At 49.5% G+C, this 17796-nt stretch overlaps 2 protein-coding genes across 16 annotated transcripts in view; one reads left to right on the top strand and one right to left on the bottom strand.

Annotated features, from left to right (window-relative positions):
* SCAI (suppressor of cancer cell invasion) overlaps positions 1–17796 on the bottom strand; it is a 1319466-nt gene that overhangs the window by 358762 nt on the left and 942908 nt on the right. The window lies entirely within an intron of this gene.
* LOC149440559 (uncharacterized) lies at positions 14219–16186 on the top strand. The gene has a single exon (XM_089658468.1). It carries the CDS (start codon positions 15180–15182, stop codon positions 16035–16037), a length of 858 nt encoding a protein of 285 aa, XP_089514594.1. The 5' UTR covers positions 14219–15179; the 3' UTR covers positions 16038–16186.

Below are 17796 nucleotides of genomic sequence, written 5' to 3' on the forward strand. Positions count from 1 at the left end.
CTGGGGAAAAATTGTTTGAATGCAAGGCGGCCAGAAAAATTAATCAGGGACTCATCAACGCAGATGTTTTGCTGGGGAGTATAGACATCTGAAAATTTTTGGTTAAGCTGATTTGCGAGGGGCTGAATTTTGAAGAGCTGGTCAAATTCAGAGTTACCCCGAGGATGACAGAGTGTATTGTCATTGAAATGCATAAAACACATTATACTCTCATATATATGCCTGGCCATGGCAGCAGAGAACACGGGATATGATGAATCGGGTCTGTGGACCAATACAACCGCAATTCATTTCTTTTAGTAATGCCCATGTTGAGGGTTAGGCCCAAAAAAAATGTAAATTCGAAAACCATAATGAGTTTCCATGCGAATAGTCTGGCAAGGTTTGAATTTGGGTTGGCAGCGATAAATTGTTGCGCATGTAAATTGCTTTGATCCACAATCAATGCTTATACAGATATATAACAGATATTCCGTGAAAAACAGCTAAAAAAATCAAGGAGGTATGTGAAAGACCAAGATGTACTAGACCGCTGGTACTCGCCAGTTCACCAAAAGGTAGAGCGACACTAGTACTGGCACTCTGCTGCATAGGAGAGTCATCAAAATTTACCGGCAAGTGCTAACAGAGATCAGGCCTGATTCTGCGAACACTGCGGTTTTGTGTGCAATGTATCAAGTGACAGTGACCTACTGACACTGCACTTGCTGGGGGAGAAGGGGGGGGAGTAAGCGTAGGGGCTAAATGCAGGTGCTGGCATGTGTCAGGGCTGATCCCGCTAACGCTGTATTTTAGGGGACGCTATACTAATGTGAATGCTTGTATAGTGCTGGTCTGATCAACGATATTGACCCGTTCAGACACTATACTAGCAATGGAGGTTTATTGTGCATGAGCGTGATGACTGGTGTACTGACGGGCAATCTGATGCTATCTGGGAGGGGCGTGAAAACCACGGGAGTATGAATGACGTTGTAAGGGACCGCCCGGCGGTACTACTAGCACTCCACTGAATAGGCGTCCCCAGCGCACGGAGTCTAAGTCCCAGGGTGCTTGTTCACCAGGGCCCCTGATGGTGGGGATGGACTTGGAGCTCCCTGAGACCAGGTCGTGACTACCGGGTGCGTCCGTCAGTGGTAGTAGTATGCGCAAGGGGCTCCCACGGGGAAGAGTCTGATGTGAGGAGGTCAGAAGACCCCACTGCACGGGATGGATGGATGGATGAGCAGGGTCAGACGGGCCGGGTTGGTAACAGAGAGGGCGGCAAGGTACAAGGCAGCGGGCATAGAATGGTCGGGTCACACGCCAGGTCAGCAACAGCAGGTCAAATCCAATAGGGGGCATTCAGGAGAGAGGTCAGGCAAAGCAAGGGTCAGAACAGGAGAAAACAGCAAGGTCAGGTACAATCCGGGTCAATAACTTACAGGGTACAGGTTCACAGGATTCAGAATGCAGGAAAGACCAGAAGGCACTGAATGACAGCTCAGGGTCGTTTAAATATCCCGCCCTGCGCTGCCATTGGTGCCCAGCGGGCGGCCGCGGCTTCTACTGCGCATGCGCGAACTCGAACGCCGCGGCCGGCCCGGAATCAGTGCTCGAGTCCCTGCGCCGGGCGGCATACTGCGCCTGCGCCGGGACCAACGCGGCGGGGATCGAGGGGATCCCTGACATTGCCCCCCCCCTACGGGCAACCTCCGGATGCCCACCCGATCTCTCCACCACGGGTGATCGCGAAAGAACCTCCGGACAAGTCTGGGTGCATGGACATTATGGGCTGGTTCCCAAGAATTGTCCTCAGGACCATAGCCCTTCCATTTGATAAGGAATTGGGTCTGGCCTCCCCTCCTTCGACACTTCAGGATAGTTTCAACCTCAAATTCTTCTTCTCCTTCGACCGTTACCGCTTCCGGGGGTCTAGATTCCCGGTCAGGGAAGGCGTCTGGGACCACAGGCTTCAGAAGGGATACATGAAAGACCGGGTGGATCTTGAGCGTGTCAGGGAGGGCGAGTTCATAGGCTACTTCGTTAACCATCCGTTTAATGCAGAAGGGGCCTATGAATTTGGGTCCCAACTTCTTTGACGGGCAAAGCATCTTTAGATTGGACGTCGCCAGCCAAACCTTCTCCCCAGGCCGCAATACCAGATCTCCTCTCCGTTTCCTGTTGAATGCTTTCCTGTAGTTTTCCTGGGCCCGACTGATGGCCACTTGAAGCTTCTTATTGTTCGCAGCGAAGAACGTTACCACATCTTGTGTTGCTGGTACTGGGCATTCCGACACCAAATCCGGGAGGAAGACTGGGTGAAAGCCATAGTTGGCGAAGAACGGGGACTGCCCTGTGGCTGAGTGGCGGGCGTTGTTATACGCAAATTCTGCTAAAGGAAGAAGTGGCAGCCAGTCATCTTGAGTAAACGAGGTATAGCATCTTAAATATTGCTCTAAGGTCTGATTGGTCCTTTCGGTTTGACCGTTAGTTTGAGGGTGGAACGCAGAAGAGAGAGATAATTTGATGTCCAGGGCTTTGCACAGTGCTCTCCAGAATCTGGACGTGAACTGGACCCCTCGGTCCGAGACAATGTCTTCGGGGACCCCATGCAACCTGACTACCTCACGAATGAAGACTCGCGCGGTCTCGGCCGCCGAGGGGGTCTTCTTCAACGGGATGAAGTGGGACATCTTGGACAAGCGGTCCACGACTACCAGGATTGCCGTGTGGTCTCGGGATGGCGGAAGCTCGACTATAAAGTCCAGTGAGATCTTTTGCCAAGGCCGTTCAGGAATAGGTAAGGGTCGCAGCAGACCCCAAACCTTGTTTCTTGAGGGCTTGTTCTTCTGGCAGGTGACACAGGACCTGACATAGCCCTTACAATCTTTAGCCATGTCTGGCCACCAGAATGAGCGTCGGAGAAGTTCCAGGGTCTTTTCTGGGCCAAAGTGCCCCGCCATTGGGTGGTCGTGGCAATGCCCCAAGACCAGGGTTCGAGCTTCTTCCGGCACCACAATTCGATCTTCCCTCCATAGGAGTCCCCCCTTGTTCTGGAGCGGCCCTCCGCCTGGGGTAGAGAATTTTGTGGATGCCTCCATTAGCCTGGAACGAAGGTCCGACTGAAGGACCAAGAAGTTACCCGAGGACAGGATGGTGTCAGGTACTGGGGTCTCCTTGGCGTCTTCGTACATCCGTGATAACGCATCCGGCTTAGTGTTCTTTGATCCCGGCCGGTACGTAATATGGAAGTTGAATCTTGAAAAGAATAGTGCCCATCTCGCCTGTCGCGGGCGTAGACGCTTGGCAGTTCTCAGATACTCTAAGTTCTTATGGTCAGTAAATATTAAGATAGGGTGCACCGCACCTTCCAGCAGGTACCTCCATTCCTCTAACGCCGTTTTGATCGCTAGTAGCTCACGGTCACCGATATCATAGTTCCTCTCCGCTGGGGTCAGCTTCCGTGAGAAGAACGCTACCGGGTGGAGCAGTTCCTTGGTGCCTTTTCGTTGGGAGAGGATGGAGCCTACCGCATTCTCCGATGCATCTACCTCCAAGATGTAGGGCAGAGCGGCGTCTGGGTGACCCAAAATGGGTGCCGAAGTGAACAGTTTCTTTAAGGCTTCGAAAGCTCCCTGCGCTTCTGGTGTCCATCTGAATCGGGTTCCCAGCTTGGTTAGCTGAGTAATGGGGGAGACCAGACCCGAGAAGTTCTTGATGAACTTCCGGTAAAAATTTGCAAAGCCGATGAATCGCTGGACGCCTTTCCTGTCTGTGGGTTCAGGCCAATCCAGTATTGCAGCGACCTTCTGGGGATCCATCGCGACCCCCGCGGTGGAGATAATCAGGCCCAAGAAGGCAATGCTGGATTGTTCAAAACAACATTTTTCTGCCTTGGCGTACAACCCATGCTGCCGCAACCGCCCCAATACTTTTGCTACATGTATTCTGTGTTCCCCCAGAGACGGGGAAAAAATCAGAATGTCGTCTAAATAAACGATCACAAAGACATCCAGAAAGTCCCTAAAAATATCATTTACAAAATGTTGAAACGTGGCCGGAGCATTACACAACCCGAACGGCATGACCAGATATTCAAAATGACCGAAGCGGGTACGGAAGGCCGTCTTCCACTCGTCCCCCTCCCTTATGCGAATCAAGTTGTACGCCCCCCTCAGATCCAGCTTGGTAAAAACTACTGCTGACTTTAAACTTTGGAACAGCTCAGGTACTAACGGTAGTGGGTAACGGTTTTTTATCGTGACCCTGTTCAATTCCCTGTAATCGATACATGGCCTTAAGGTTTTGTCCTTCTTTTCAACAAAGAAGATTCCCGCCCCCGCCGGTGAAGTGGAGTGGCGGATGAACCCCTTCTGGAGGCTGTCCTCGATATATTCCTTTAGGGCCCCCAATTCGGGCTCTGAAAGGGGGAAGATTCGCCCAAAAGGAATTTCTGAGCCGGGTAACAGGTCAATGGGGCAGTCATAAGGGCGGTGGGGGGGTAGAGTATCAGCTCCCCGTTTGCTGAACACATCTAGAAACCCATGGTAGGCCGCAGGGATTACTTGTTTTAATTCAGCTTCCCCCTCAGAGCACAGGAGGATTTGGGGGGTCCCCGGGCCCGAAGTGCGGCAGTATATTCGACAGTATGGGGAAGGGAACGTGATTACTCCGGTCTCCCAGTCAATCTGGGGGTTATGGGCCCGTAACCATGGGAGCCCCAGAATGACTGGGAAGAGGGGTGAAGCTATAGCATCCAGGCGGAGGAGTTCCTGGTGCTGGCCGGCAATGACAGTGGTGATGGAGGGGGTTTCCTGGTTCACTACCCCCGATTTTATTCGGGAACCGTCGGCCAAATAAATATTGAACCCCTTCTGTTTCAATTGAAGGGGAATACCCTGCTGGTGAGCAAAATTAATATCCACGAAGCAGCTGCATGCCCCAGAGTCAATTATGGCCGATACTTCCACGGTCACTTCTGGAAGCTGAAAGGAAAGGGGCACCACTAAGTATTGGGATGGACCAACATTGCCAAGGGATAAGGAAGAAGAGGTGCACTTACTCAGTTTCTGCGGGCAGGAACGCGCCATATGACCAGCTTCTCCGCAATAGAGGCACAGGTTCTGGGATCGTCTGCGCAGATGTTCCTCTGGGGATAGTTTAGGCCGTGCCAGGCCGAGCTGCATGGGTTCGGGGTTGTCTCCAGGTGGCCGGTTTTGGATGACTGGCCTAGGTGTTTGACTGGGACCCTGAAATGATCCCCAGGGATTTCCGTGACCCTGGCCGGACCTCTCAAACCTGCGTTCCCGCAGTCTACGGTCAATTTTAATGGTCAGTGCTATTAGGTCCTCTAAAGTCTCAGGTACCTCCACCCGGGCGAGCTCGTCTTTCAGGCCGTCTGATAGGCCAACACGGAACTGATGCAGGAGTGCGAACTCGTTCCAGCGAGTATCCCCCATCCACCGCCTAAATTCAGATGCGTACTCCTCCGCCGCTCGGCGGCCTTGCCGGAGTGTGTACAGAGTAGCTTCAGCAGAAGCTGCCCGCTGCGGGTCATCATAAAGGATGGCCATAGCATCAAAAAAACTGTCAACCGAACCAAGGTGAGGGTCATTTTTTCCCCGTAATCGATGGGCCCAGTCTTGGGGTTCACCCTGCAGGAGGGATATGACGAACCCCACCTTCACGGATTCAGTCACGAAGGTTCGGGGTTGTAGCTCAAAATAGAGGAGGCAGGACTCGCGGAATGATCTGAACCGAGTGCGGTCCCCGTGGAAACGTTCTGGTAAGGGTACTCGGGGGTCGGCCGCCGGGAGTGGTGCGGATGCCCCAGACACCAGCACAGGGACTGCTACAGCTGGAGGTGTGGGGACCGCGGCTTGTGGGGCAGGAACGGATATAGTGCAGGCCTGGAATTGAGTTTCAATCTGCTGACATCTATCCTGCAGGGCCGATACGGCCTGTGTCAAATTGGATAGGTGCCTGCAGATCTCCTCCAGCGGCGAGGGACCTCCTCTAGACTCAGTCATGGCCTTCTGGTACTGTAAGGGACCGCCCGGCGGTACTACTAGCACTCCACTGAATAGGCGTCCCCAGCGCACGGAGTCTAAGTCCCAGGGTGCTTGTTCACCAGGGCCCCTGATGGTGGGGATGGACTTGGAGCTCCCTGAGACCAGGTCGTGACTACCGGGTGCGTCCGTCAGTGGTAGTAGTATGCGCAAGGGGCTCCCACGGGGAAGAGTCTGATGTGAGGAGGTCAGAAGACCCCACTGCACGGGATGGATGGATGGATGAGCAGGGTCAGACGGGCCGGGTTGGTAACAGAGAGGGCGGCAAGGTACAAGGCAGCGGGCATAGAATGGTCGGGTCACACGCCAGGTCAGCAACAGCAGGTCAAATCCAATAGGGGGCATTCAGGAGAGAGGTCAGGCAAAGCAAGGGTCAGAACAGGAGAAAACAGCAAGGTCAGGTACAATCCGGGTCAATAACTTACAGGGTACAGGTTCACAGGATTCAGAATGCAGGAAAGACCAGAAGGCACTGAATGACAGCTCAGGGTCGTTTAAATATCCCGCCCTGCGCTGCCATTGGTGCCCAGCGGGCGGCCGCGGCTTCTACTGCGCATGCGCGAACTCGAACGCCGCGGCCGGCCCGGAATCAGTGCTCGAGTCCCTGCGCCGGGCGGCATACTGCGCCTGCGCCGGGACCAACGCGGCGGGGATCGAGGGGATCCCTGACACACGTATATATATATATATATATATATATATATATATATATATGTGATTTTGCACACCCGTGCTGCCCTGTAGCAGTATTTCTGCTATAGGGCGGTCAGAAAGCGGTTACAGAAGCGGTTTGTGTTACGTTGCTGCATTACTGTAACTGACAATTGCACGGTCATGCAACACTGCACCCAAATTAAATTTACATCCTTTTTTTCCCACAAATTGAGCTTTCTTTCAGTGGTATTTGATCGCCTGTGCGTTTTTTATTTTTTGCGCTATAAAAAAATTCTGAGAAAAAAAAATATTTTGGACTTTTTGCTATAAAACATGTCCAGTAAAAAAATGTAAAAATCAAATTTAATCATAAACTTCTGCCAAAATGTATTCTACGACATGTCTTTGCTAAAAAAAAATCCTAATATGTGTAAATTAATTGGTTTACGTGAAAGTTATAGCGTCTACAAATGGCGGGAAAGATACTGGGATTTGTTTTTTTATTATACTAATAATGGCGGCGATCAGCGACTTATGGCGGTGATCAGCGATTTATAACAGTGATCAGCGACTTATGGCGGGACTGCGGCGGACATTTTGACACTGGGGGGGAACTGACTTGGGGTCACTGACACCAATACAGTGATCAGTGCAAAAAGAAAAAACACTGACACTGTACTAATGGCACTGGGGAGGAAGGGGTTAACATTTTTCAGGCAATGAAAGGGTTAACTGTGTGAGGGGAGTGTTTTACTAGGGGGCGGGGGGGTTGTACTTCACAGGAACACGCTGATCCAGAGATAAATAAGATGACCGGCCGGGACCTGGTGATGGACACCCGCTGCCGTGATTGGCGGGACTGGTAGGGCACGCGCGCGCCCCCTACCTGTTTTGCAGAGCGCCGTTTAAAAACGGCGTTCTGCGCAGAGGTGCCGCCCTGCCGCAGTAAAAACACTGTGGCTGGTCGGCAACCAGTTAATCTGGAACAGTGTGCTGAAAACTGACAGGGAGGAGTGTAAACACTGCAGCCGTCCTCCCTGTCAGTGTTTGCCGGGCTCGGGTAGAGCAGTCGAGCACCTCGCATGCGCCCACTACCCAAAATGCAAATTCACATATCTACATGATTTTGCGCAGCAGTGCCGCCCTGTTGCAGTAAATGTACTGTGGTTGGTTGGCAACCAGTTAAATGAGAGAAATAAGCACAAGAATGGAGCTGCATCTTTTCTCCCTTTCCCACGGCAGAGTCTGAAGCATTTGCTTCCACAATAAAAGGTAGTTCAGGATCGAGATGTACCAATATTGCTGCAAAAAGAGTGAAAAGAGACTTTAGCTTACTAAAGGAAATCTGTGCCTCAGATGAACACATAAACAGCATCCCTTTCATTGTGAACTGCATTATTGTTATTACCTTAGAGAAGTTTCTTATGAATTTTTATGTAGAAGTTGGCAAATCCAAAAAATCATACTTCCCTATGTTTCTAGGGAAGGTTAATCCATCACTGCTTTGATCTTCTCGGGAACCTTGCTCACTCCTTCTGGAGAAATAATATATTCCAAGAACTAAAGCTGGGTTCATTCAAACTCACATTTCTCCAGTTAAAAGTAGAATTGATTCTTCTTTTCTTTCAAAGACACTGCAAACACTGCTGCGATGCTCCTCCAGGTTCTCAGAAAAAATGAAACTATCATCTAGACAAATAATCACAAACTGGTCTAACAGATCTCAAAAAACATCACTGATGATGTGTTGAAAAGTTCCCAAAGCATTGCAAAGAGCAAAATAACTCAAAATGCCCATATCTGGTTGCAAAGGTGTTTTTTTCATTCCTCTCCTTGACAAATGTGGACAAGGTTATATGTCCCCCGTAAGTGTAGTTTTGTAAAGACTTTGACAGAACAGAGTCTTTACACTATTTCAGGGATTAAGGGAAGTGGATAAAGGTTTTTATTAGTGATTTTATTAAAATCCCTGGAATCGATGCATGGACGCAAGGTGAATTCCTCTTTTTCAACAAAGAACAGGGCTGCCCCTTCAGGAGACGTTAAATGTATACATACTTAGTGAGTATATATATAGGTCCATCAACTTGGTCAGTACAGAACTTGTTTAACAAGCTTCTCTACAATGTTCCTCGCAAATGGGGGTGGGGGGCTAAATTAATGGTCCATGTGCCCCAGTTGATGAAAGGATTATGTATACAAAACCAAGGAATATACCCAGGATGACAGGAATCATTGGCAATGTAATCAGCTGAAAGTTTATAGTCTTGCGATGGTCAGCCTCAAATTGGAGTACCAGAGGAACCGTTTCATGGGTAACAAGTCCTGATGATAGAGGTGAACAATGAAGTGTCTTCATATCAATAGGGGCAGATCTATTTCTTGTTTGAATATTATTGCTGTGGGCGAACTGTGTCCATAAAGTTCAGTCTGGCCCCGGAAACCAACATATCAGAGCATGAAATTTCACAGCCCTCAGGGTGGTAAGTATAATAGGGATGACAAAATGAAAAAGTAGAGAATTTATATTATCTTCAATGTGGAGATAAACTGTGTAATGGAGTTTATGCGTTCAGACACTATAAGATCATTCCCCTCAACTGAGACATACATTCTCTGAACATCTTATCTCTTTCTACTGGAGGAATGAATCTCCTAATAGCATCAACCTGCATAGGCTCTGGAGTGTTAGAATCCTTCTGTGCAAATTAACTAGCAGAGAAACGCATGCCTCCAAACATTCCATGTCTCTCCTTCCTCCTCTCTATAAGCCTTGGATCAATTTGGATGCATGATGGAATAACCTCTGCAATATAATTAAGAGTCTCTAGTCTGCCGCGTTCAACTTTTACCTGTTCAGAGATCCTATGGCGGAACTGACTCTTTTACACTGCTGGGTTCCAAAGTGGTATCAGAGATCCAATGTCAGAATTCAGCTGTGTACTCAGTAACAGAATGTCAAAACTATGCAACTTTGCTTCGACAGCAGCGCAGGAGTTGGTCTCAAAATTATCCAGAGTAGCACTGTCTTGTTCTACATAAGAGGAGGTCCAAGCTAGGTCTTCGTTAGTCAGAAGGCTAGTAACATATAGAACCTTTTTTATCTCAGAAATAAAGGCAGCGGGTTGAATTTTGAAATATATGCAACACTGATTGAGAAGCCTCTGTAATGGCGGTGGTCTCTATTGAATTTAGGTTGTAGAAGCATACATGCGTTAGCATCATTCCAGCAATTGTTTCTACAGAAGATGGATTTCACCCTGTTGCCCTTTTACCACACTTTCCAGTTTGGCAAGTTTGTCTTGGTAGATAACACTATTTGCTGTATACAAGCAGCCACAGCATGCGCTATAGCAGCCTCCATATTTTGGCCAGATTATTCTGTCATGGTCCGAGGTCAGGCTGGGAGACCAGTAGCTATAGGGGTAGAGAGGCTCCCACCAGCTGGATAAGTACAGCAGCATTTTACCCTGGTGTATGACACAGGCTCACCTAAGGTGTGGAGTCTAAGCACTAACAGGTGTTCACCAGAGCTCCTGATGGTGGAAATGGATTTTGCTGCATGTTAGTACCGAGTCGCGGTGTAGTGGATTGTGATAGACAGTCCACGTTCTATTAGATGATCAGTAAAATGACAATTTTATAGTCTTGCTACTGTCTGTTTCTTGCTCTTTAAATTCCTTACTCTCTTAAGTAAACAATCAGATATAGGTTGACAGAACAATGATGATAATTAAGATGGCGCCTTCATCCGGAGTCTCACCCTTGGTGACTCATTAGGAGAAAAGTATCTTTTAATGTAAACAACCCCCATAAAAGGGAATGAGTCTCTTTGGGGACAATGATTGGAAGATATCAACACGGATGGACGAACAGGCAGAAACCCAGTGGACTTTTCACCCAATCAATGTATATGCTTTGCCTGCATCATAAGCCCTATAAATGATACTGTTAGTTCCTCAATAAAACAGAATTTTAGGAAGTTGGCAAACTGCGAAGTGTCAGTGTCTTACTTCCACGTGCACGTATTCTCATATTAATTTGGCTCACTGGTAGATCACGGTAAATGGTCTGTAAGTGACCTAGTCCAGGACATTTGGCGCCCAACGTGGGGCCCGGGTTCTGAACACGGGATCAGCCAACCCAGAGTGGATGAGGGGGACCGTGGAGCATTCCAGACGCGGAGACTGATCACCTCCGAAAGCGGTAAGTGAATTTTTATGTCTAATAATTCCTTACCTGCGTAGTCGGGAATTGCCCAGCGGGACTACTCACCCGTCTGGCTGTCCGTTGATCAGCAAAGTGACAGGTATACTTGCCCGGGGCTCCTTTGAACCCACCTGTCAGTGTAACGTCATCTACCAGTGTGATATGTCTTGTCTTTTGTGTTGTCTGTGTGTACCAGTGTGATTGGTTGGGTTGTTGTTGATGCGCCTGTGAGGGAGGGGAGAATTACGGCAAAATATTCCTCGTCAGGAGTGGACAGGATACACCCTGATTTGAGAGAGGGTGCCGGGAACTCGCAGTCGCAGTGATGGTGACTGACGAGGGGATCTCGTAGTCGCAGTAATGGCGACACGGGGGAAAAAACCACAGCCAGGGATTGGCTTGTGGGGGAAAAAGAAAACTAAAAAAAAAAAAAACAAAAAACATTTTACTCCCGACAGGCGTGTCTGAAATACTATGTCATGATCACACTGTGTATGTGGATTAATGTTTGGTGTACACCACGAAAGAGTGAGGATTGGTGAAAGTAGTAGTAGTACAGTGACAATCGTAGCTCCTGATATATTGGTTTACAGGGTTAATGTACATTATTCTCAGTGTAGCTGACAAATAGGGAAGTTACTGGAGGAGAAGCAGGGGGCAAAGTGCTGCGCGGGTTCCGCTTACACTGTCTCACGGCACAGCACTTTCAGAACAGAGTGACGGCTTTGGGGACCACCTTATGGTCCCCGGGAGGGAAGTAAAACAAAATGGGACAGAAACTTATAAAGCCAGAGAACAGTTCTTTTGCTTGTGAACTGGTGGAGGAGAGAGAGGGACCAGAGTATGTAAAAAAGTTGAGAAAGCTGTGTAAAGAGAAGAGAAAGAGGGCTTCTAATGAAGCATGACATGTTAAAGACAGCAGAAACTTGGTTTAATGTGGCCTGCGCCCTACATCAGGAGGGGTGGGTGGAGCAAAAACTGAATCAGGACGGGGGAGTTGTATATGTATATTACAGGAAAGGAGATGCGCCCGGCAAGGCGCCGCCCCCCTATGATGATGGCCCGTCCTGGAGGTGCGAGGCATGTGGAAATACAGGAAGGCCCCACCCCGAGAGTCCAGATTTTTGCATACCGTGTAGTCAGAACCTCCGGATATGTAAGGGGTGTTCAGTTAAGAATCCGGGGTGGGAGGAGATTTGCAAGGGATGTGACCGGAAGCTGACTATGCAACATCCGATGCTTCCAACTCAGCCATCTCCATTTCCGCCTCCGGCCCCGCCCCTTCCGCTTCCGCCCTCATCAAAGATGGCGGCGCCCAGTGAGGCCACCGGAAGCCATGTTGACTCTGGGCTTAGTACACCGATACACCATACACACCTCATGCCAGCTGCCCCCCCTTTGCCCAGTGCTTACGGTCTCTGGCTCCCAACCACCTTCGGCCCTCCACACACCCCTAATGCCTGTAGTACCACCACCACCAACACGAACAGAGGCTTCAGACCAAGTTGAACTGAAGACACCCACAGAATGACCGAGCTGGAATTTTACAGATGTGGTGACCCCTACCTCTCTGCCAGACAGAAGAGGATGGGCTCAAGAAGTGACAGCAGCCACGGCGGATCGCCAGGTCACACAGGCAGATGATGCCGGCTCCATCTGCCCCCCAACGGGACCGCCCACTCCTGGAGGGCCGCAGTCCAGATCCGGAGAAACACCCGATGCCTTTTTACCGGCGCATAGCCCAGATCCACAAGACCTATTCCACAGCCTGGAGGGATTTGGTCAGTCTGTGCGAGATCAAGGCTGGGGATGCATATTGGCCGATAATGGAAAAGGATCTCACCAGAGTAAAGCCAAATGAGGACACCACTTATGCCTCGGGAATTTCTTTCTGTGACCAGTTGCAGCAGTGGGCCAGAGAGAGACTGGCGGACCAGGCCCCCACATTGCAGGACATTACCCAAGCCAAGACTGAGTCGGTGGAAAAGTTCCATACCAGACTAACACAGGTGTTTACAGACCTGGGATTCAGTGTCCATAACAAGGTACATACTCAAATGCTGGCCTCTGCATTTGTATCAGGACTAAAGGAGTCTGTTCGCAAGGGCTTGATCACTGCCCGTCCAGAGTACCGTACCCTCCACCTGGATATACTGCTATTAGTAGCAAAAGGTCTGGAGACCGCCCAGGTGGCCCGGAAGCCGACACCACTCATGTTGTCGGCTGGAGAGCAGGTCTCCAGAAGAAACCCACTTATTTGCTTCAACTGTGGAAAACCAGGACATTTCAGAAGGGAATGCAGAGCTCCCAGACGTTCACGACGACCCAATGACTACAACTCAGGGTGGGAAGAGTCTGCAATGCCACCACCTCCACCGCTTCCAGGACCAACACGCACAGGTCCTACTCAAGAACATTTGAACCTTCTCCAATAGGACAGGGGCAAGCCTGTGTCCACTCCCCTTATGACAGTTTCTTCTCATGGATATGGTGCTAGTGGGCCCCTAGCAAAGGTCACTGTCCCCATCGAGGGACATCCTACACAATTCTTAGTGGACACAGGTGCAGCCAGAAGCATTTTGCGGAGAGAAGATTTACCCAATGAAACATACCTCTCAAACATTGATGTTTCCTGCGTTGGAGTAGACGGCTGCCCACAACGCAGTTGGCTTACAAAACCTCTACATATCGGCACCTTACCCAATCTTCTGTCTCGTTTTGTGGTGTCAAATACTTGCCCGTTGAATCTGCTGGGAGCTGATTCTTGTCCAGGTTGCAAGCAACTATATCCTACCAACCAGATGGCACCATTCAGCTCTCCGCCCCCTTGGGAGAGGAAGACATCTCGGCTCTATGTTCATTACCACTGATGATGTCTCTACAGGAAGTTTCAGGCCACCCCTTGCCAGACCATGTAGAACAGGCCTTACAGGAGCTGCCACTCACTCTTTGGTCCACCGGCCCTGAGGATATTGGCCATCTGAAAGTTGCTCCAGTGTTAGTCCAGCTTAAGCCTGGAGCACCATTGCCACGGAAGCCTCAATACCCTCTGAAGCAAGCCCAGATGGACGCCATCTCCAAACAAGTCAATATACTTCTGGAAAATGGGGCATTAATTCCCTGTGTGTCCCCATGCAATACACCCCTTTTCCCAGTGAAGAAAAGAACTCCAAAAGGTGAGCCCAACAAATATCGCATGGTTCAAGATCTGAGAGCAGTCAATGAGGCAACTATTTTGGAAACCCCCATTGTACCAAACCCCCACACCCTGCTTGCAGGAGTACCTCCCACAGCCCAAGTGTTCACAGTTATTGACTTGGCAAATGCCTTCTTCAGTGTTCCGCTGGACCCCTCCTGCATGTATCTCTTCGCCTTTACCCATGCTGGCCGACAGTATACCTGGAGAGTTATGCCCCAAGGGGCCCAAAATTCGCCAAGCCAGTTTACAAAGGCCATGACAACTATCCTCAGCACCTGGCAACAGTCACACCCGGAAGTCATAGTGCTCCAATATGTGGATGACTTGCTCCTATGTGCCACCAACCATTCTGAGGGAAAAATCGCCTCTCTGAGCCTCCTCCACCACCTGGCTGAACAGGGCTGCAAGGTTTCTAAGGACAAGTTACAGTGGTGCCAAACTTCTGTCATTTTCTTGGGACATTGCATTTCCCAAGCCACTCGTCACCTCACGCCGGATAGAGTACGGGCTATCCAGAATGTCCCAATACCTCAGGGACCAAAAACCCTACATGCTTTTCTAGGGTTGGTTTCCTATTGTCGTTCCTGGATCCCAGAAGCCTCCATCTTGATGCAATCCCTTTATGATGCCCTGAAATCTGAACCCTTTTCCCTGACAGAAGAAGCTGTACTTGATTTCCATCGCCTGAAAAAAGCCATCTCCACTGCACCTGCATTAGGTCTACCAGATTATGATGAGCCCTTCAAACTTTTTGTGGCTGAGAGACAGGGTCATGCAACAGGAGTTCTGGCACAACGCCATGGGGGTCGCCTCCGGCCTCTGGGTTATTACTCCTACAGGCTAGACCCGGTTGCACAAAGTGGTCCCTCCTGTCTGAGGGCTGTTTTTGCTGCTCATCTTCTTCTGGATAAAACGGCAGATTTGGTCTTAGGACATCCACTCACACTTCTGGCCCCCCATGACATTACCGCAATACTGAACCAAACCCAACCAAAACATCTATCTGCCGCCAGGCATCTGCGACTGCAAGGCTCCCTTCTTTTACCTGATCATGTTACCCTGGAAAGATGCACCCAGATAAACCCTGCAACTCTTCTCCCTCTTCCAGGGGGGGGGTAGACAAAGCAGAAGAAGACAACAAAGACATGGCACCAGAGGATGTGGTACATGACTGTTTGGGACTTATGCAGGCAGAAACTACACACCTACCAACAGTCCATGATACGCCCCTATCAAATCCTGACCTAATACTCTTTGTGGATGGATCCCGCTTTGCAGATAATGCTGGCACCTACCACACTGGATATGCTGTGACTACCGACACAATGGTACTGCAAGCTAGACCTCTTCCACCTTTTATGTCTGCACAAGAGGCTGAACTAAGGGCCCTCACCAAAGCCTGTGAATTAACAAAAGGACAGACAGCTAACATTTACACGGACTCCAGATATGCACTGGGGGTTGCACTTGATTTTGGCCTAATCTGGAAAATGAGGGGCTTTCTCACGGCAGCTGGGACTCCTGTAAAGCATGGAAAGGCGATCAACCGCCTTATGGAAGCACTCTTACTACCAGCCCAAGTGGCCATATTGAAGGTGAAGGCCCATGGTAAATTGACCACTATGGAAGCAAAAGGAAATCATCTGGCAGACATGGCTGCTAAGCAAGCTGCGGTCAGGGAGCAGGAAGAGGATGAAGAGATGTGCAGTGAGGTGATGTCTGTGTTAATTCACCAGCCCAAGGACAACCAACTCCAAGAAGCCCAGGATAATGCTTCAGAAGAAGAAAGGAAGGAATGGATGCAGAAAGGAGCAGTTGAGGACAAAGGATTGTGGGTGGTGGGAAGAAGGTTTTGCTTCCCAGATCCTTATATCCGGCAACAGTGCAGTGGGCACATGGAGCGTCACACCTGTCCAAGATGCTAATGAACTCTTTGATCAGTAAATACTATGTGGCACCCGGAATTACGGCTTACACAGACAGATTCTGTAAGTCTTGTGTTGTATGTGCCAAGTGCAATCCTGGAAGACCTGAGAAACCTCCAAGCAAACATCTGGCCAGGGCACTATATCCATTTCAGGGGATCCAGATAGATCATATCCAGATGCCAAAAAGTGGATGATTTGAATATGCCCTAGTGGTGGTGGATATGTTCTCAGGATGGCCAGAGGCGTTTGCAGTAACCAACCAGACGGCAAGAACCACTGCCAAGAAGCTGCTCACGGAGATAGTTTGCAGATATGGAGTGCCCGAGGTGGTTGAAAGCGATCAGGGACCGGCTTTTACTGCCAATGTCACAAAAGAGATCTGGGAGGCTCTGGGGGTCACACATGCGTTTCACACACCCTATCATCCCCAGAGTAGTGGGAAGGTAGAGCGCCTAAATGGGGTCCTGAAGTCAAGAATGTTAAAAATAGCCCAAGAGGTAGGCATGAGATGGCCGGACAGCTTGCCTATTGCTCTTTTCAGTGTTAGATACACACCAAGGGAAAGTCATGGGTTGTTTCCTTATGAGATTTTGTTTGGGTACGCCCCTAGACTGGGTACCTACTATCCTCAACAATTACAATTGCAGTCTGACTCATTGACAAAGTATGTGATATCTTTGACACGTGTGTTGACTAATATCCATGTGCAAGTATTCTCCTCCATTCCAGATCCTGAGGCGGACATAAGAACACACACTTTACAACCTGGAGACTGGGTCTTGGTCAAAAAGTTTCTGCGAAAACATACATTGGAACCCAGATATGACGGTCCTTTCCAGGTGCTCCTGGTGACTGCCACTTCAGTGAAGTTGGAGGAAAAGTCCACCTGGATACACGCCTCACATTGCAAGAAGGTTCCAGCTCCAGAGGACGAGGCCCTGTCCGTGTCACCCACACCACAATGATTGTGTTGCATATCCTTTTTTGGTGGAAATGGGAGGGGGCCAACAGGTGGCCATCACTCACAAGGGTGACTCCACCCAGGTTTGGTATAATTCATCCAACACACAAGTAGCAACATTTTTCTTCAATCATAGCCTGTGCAAGAACACACCTGTCCCCATTGCCTCCACAATATATATATGTGTTACAGATAATTATTGGGGAGCAGATTGTGGCTACTGGGGATCAGTGGGATGGAACACGAGACCGGTTTGGGGGTATAAGCCACAAAGTGCAGTAGAGCGGAAAGACCGGTATGGAAAATCTCTAATTTCCCGAATGACACTCACTTACCACCCCTAAGGTAGATAGGTGATCCACAAAAATGAACAAGCAATTCACTGTAGCCATCCCCCTTACTCTGACCATAGAGAGTCCGGGAGATCAGGGAACTTACCTTCTAGGGGTGTTATACCCCAGAGGTGGCACAATTCACCATTGTGAGTTCCAACTGAAAGATATATACCTTTCAAAAGAGTGGTTGGCCCCCCTTAATCATTCTCTCCCTTCTCCCAATCCCCACGCCTCCATGCCATAGCACATCCTCTCAGATCCATTACTTAAGGTGCCTCCCAAACCCCCCCATGTAACCAAGCACAAACGAAGTGCCCCGCAAGGGAGTTTTGACCCCCATGTCTATATAGATGCGATAGGAGTCCCAAGGGGGGTACCCAATGAATTCAAGGCCAGAGACCAGGTGGCCACAGGATTTGAATCCCTATTCCTCTTCATCACTGAGAACAAGAATGTAGAT

This window comes from Staurois parvus, unplaced genomic scaffold, assembly GCF_062004578.1.
Source record: "Staurois parvus isolate SC_StPar_1 unplaced genomic scaffold, SC_StPar_1.0 ptg001072l, whole genome shotgun sequence".
Taxonomy (NCBI): domain Eukaryota; kingdom Metazoa; phylum Chordata; class Amphibia; order Anura; family Ranidae; genus Staurois; species Staurois parvus.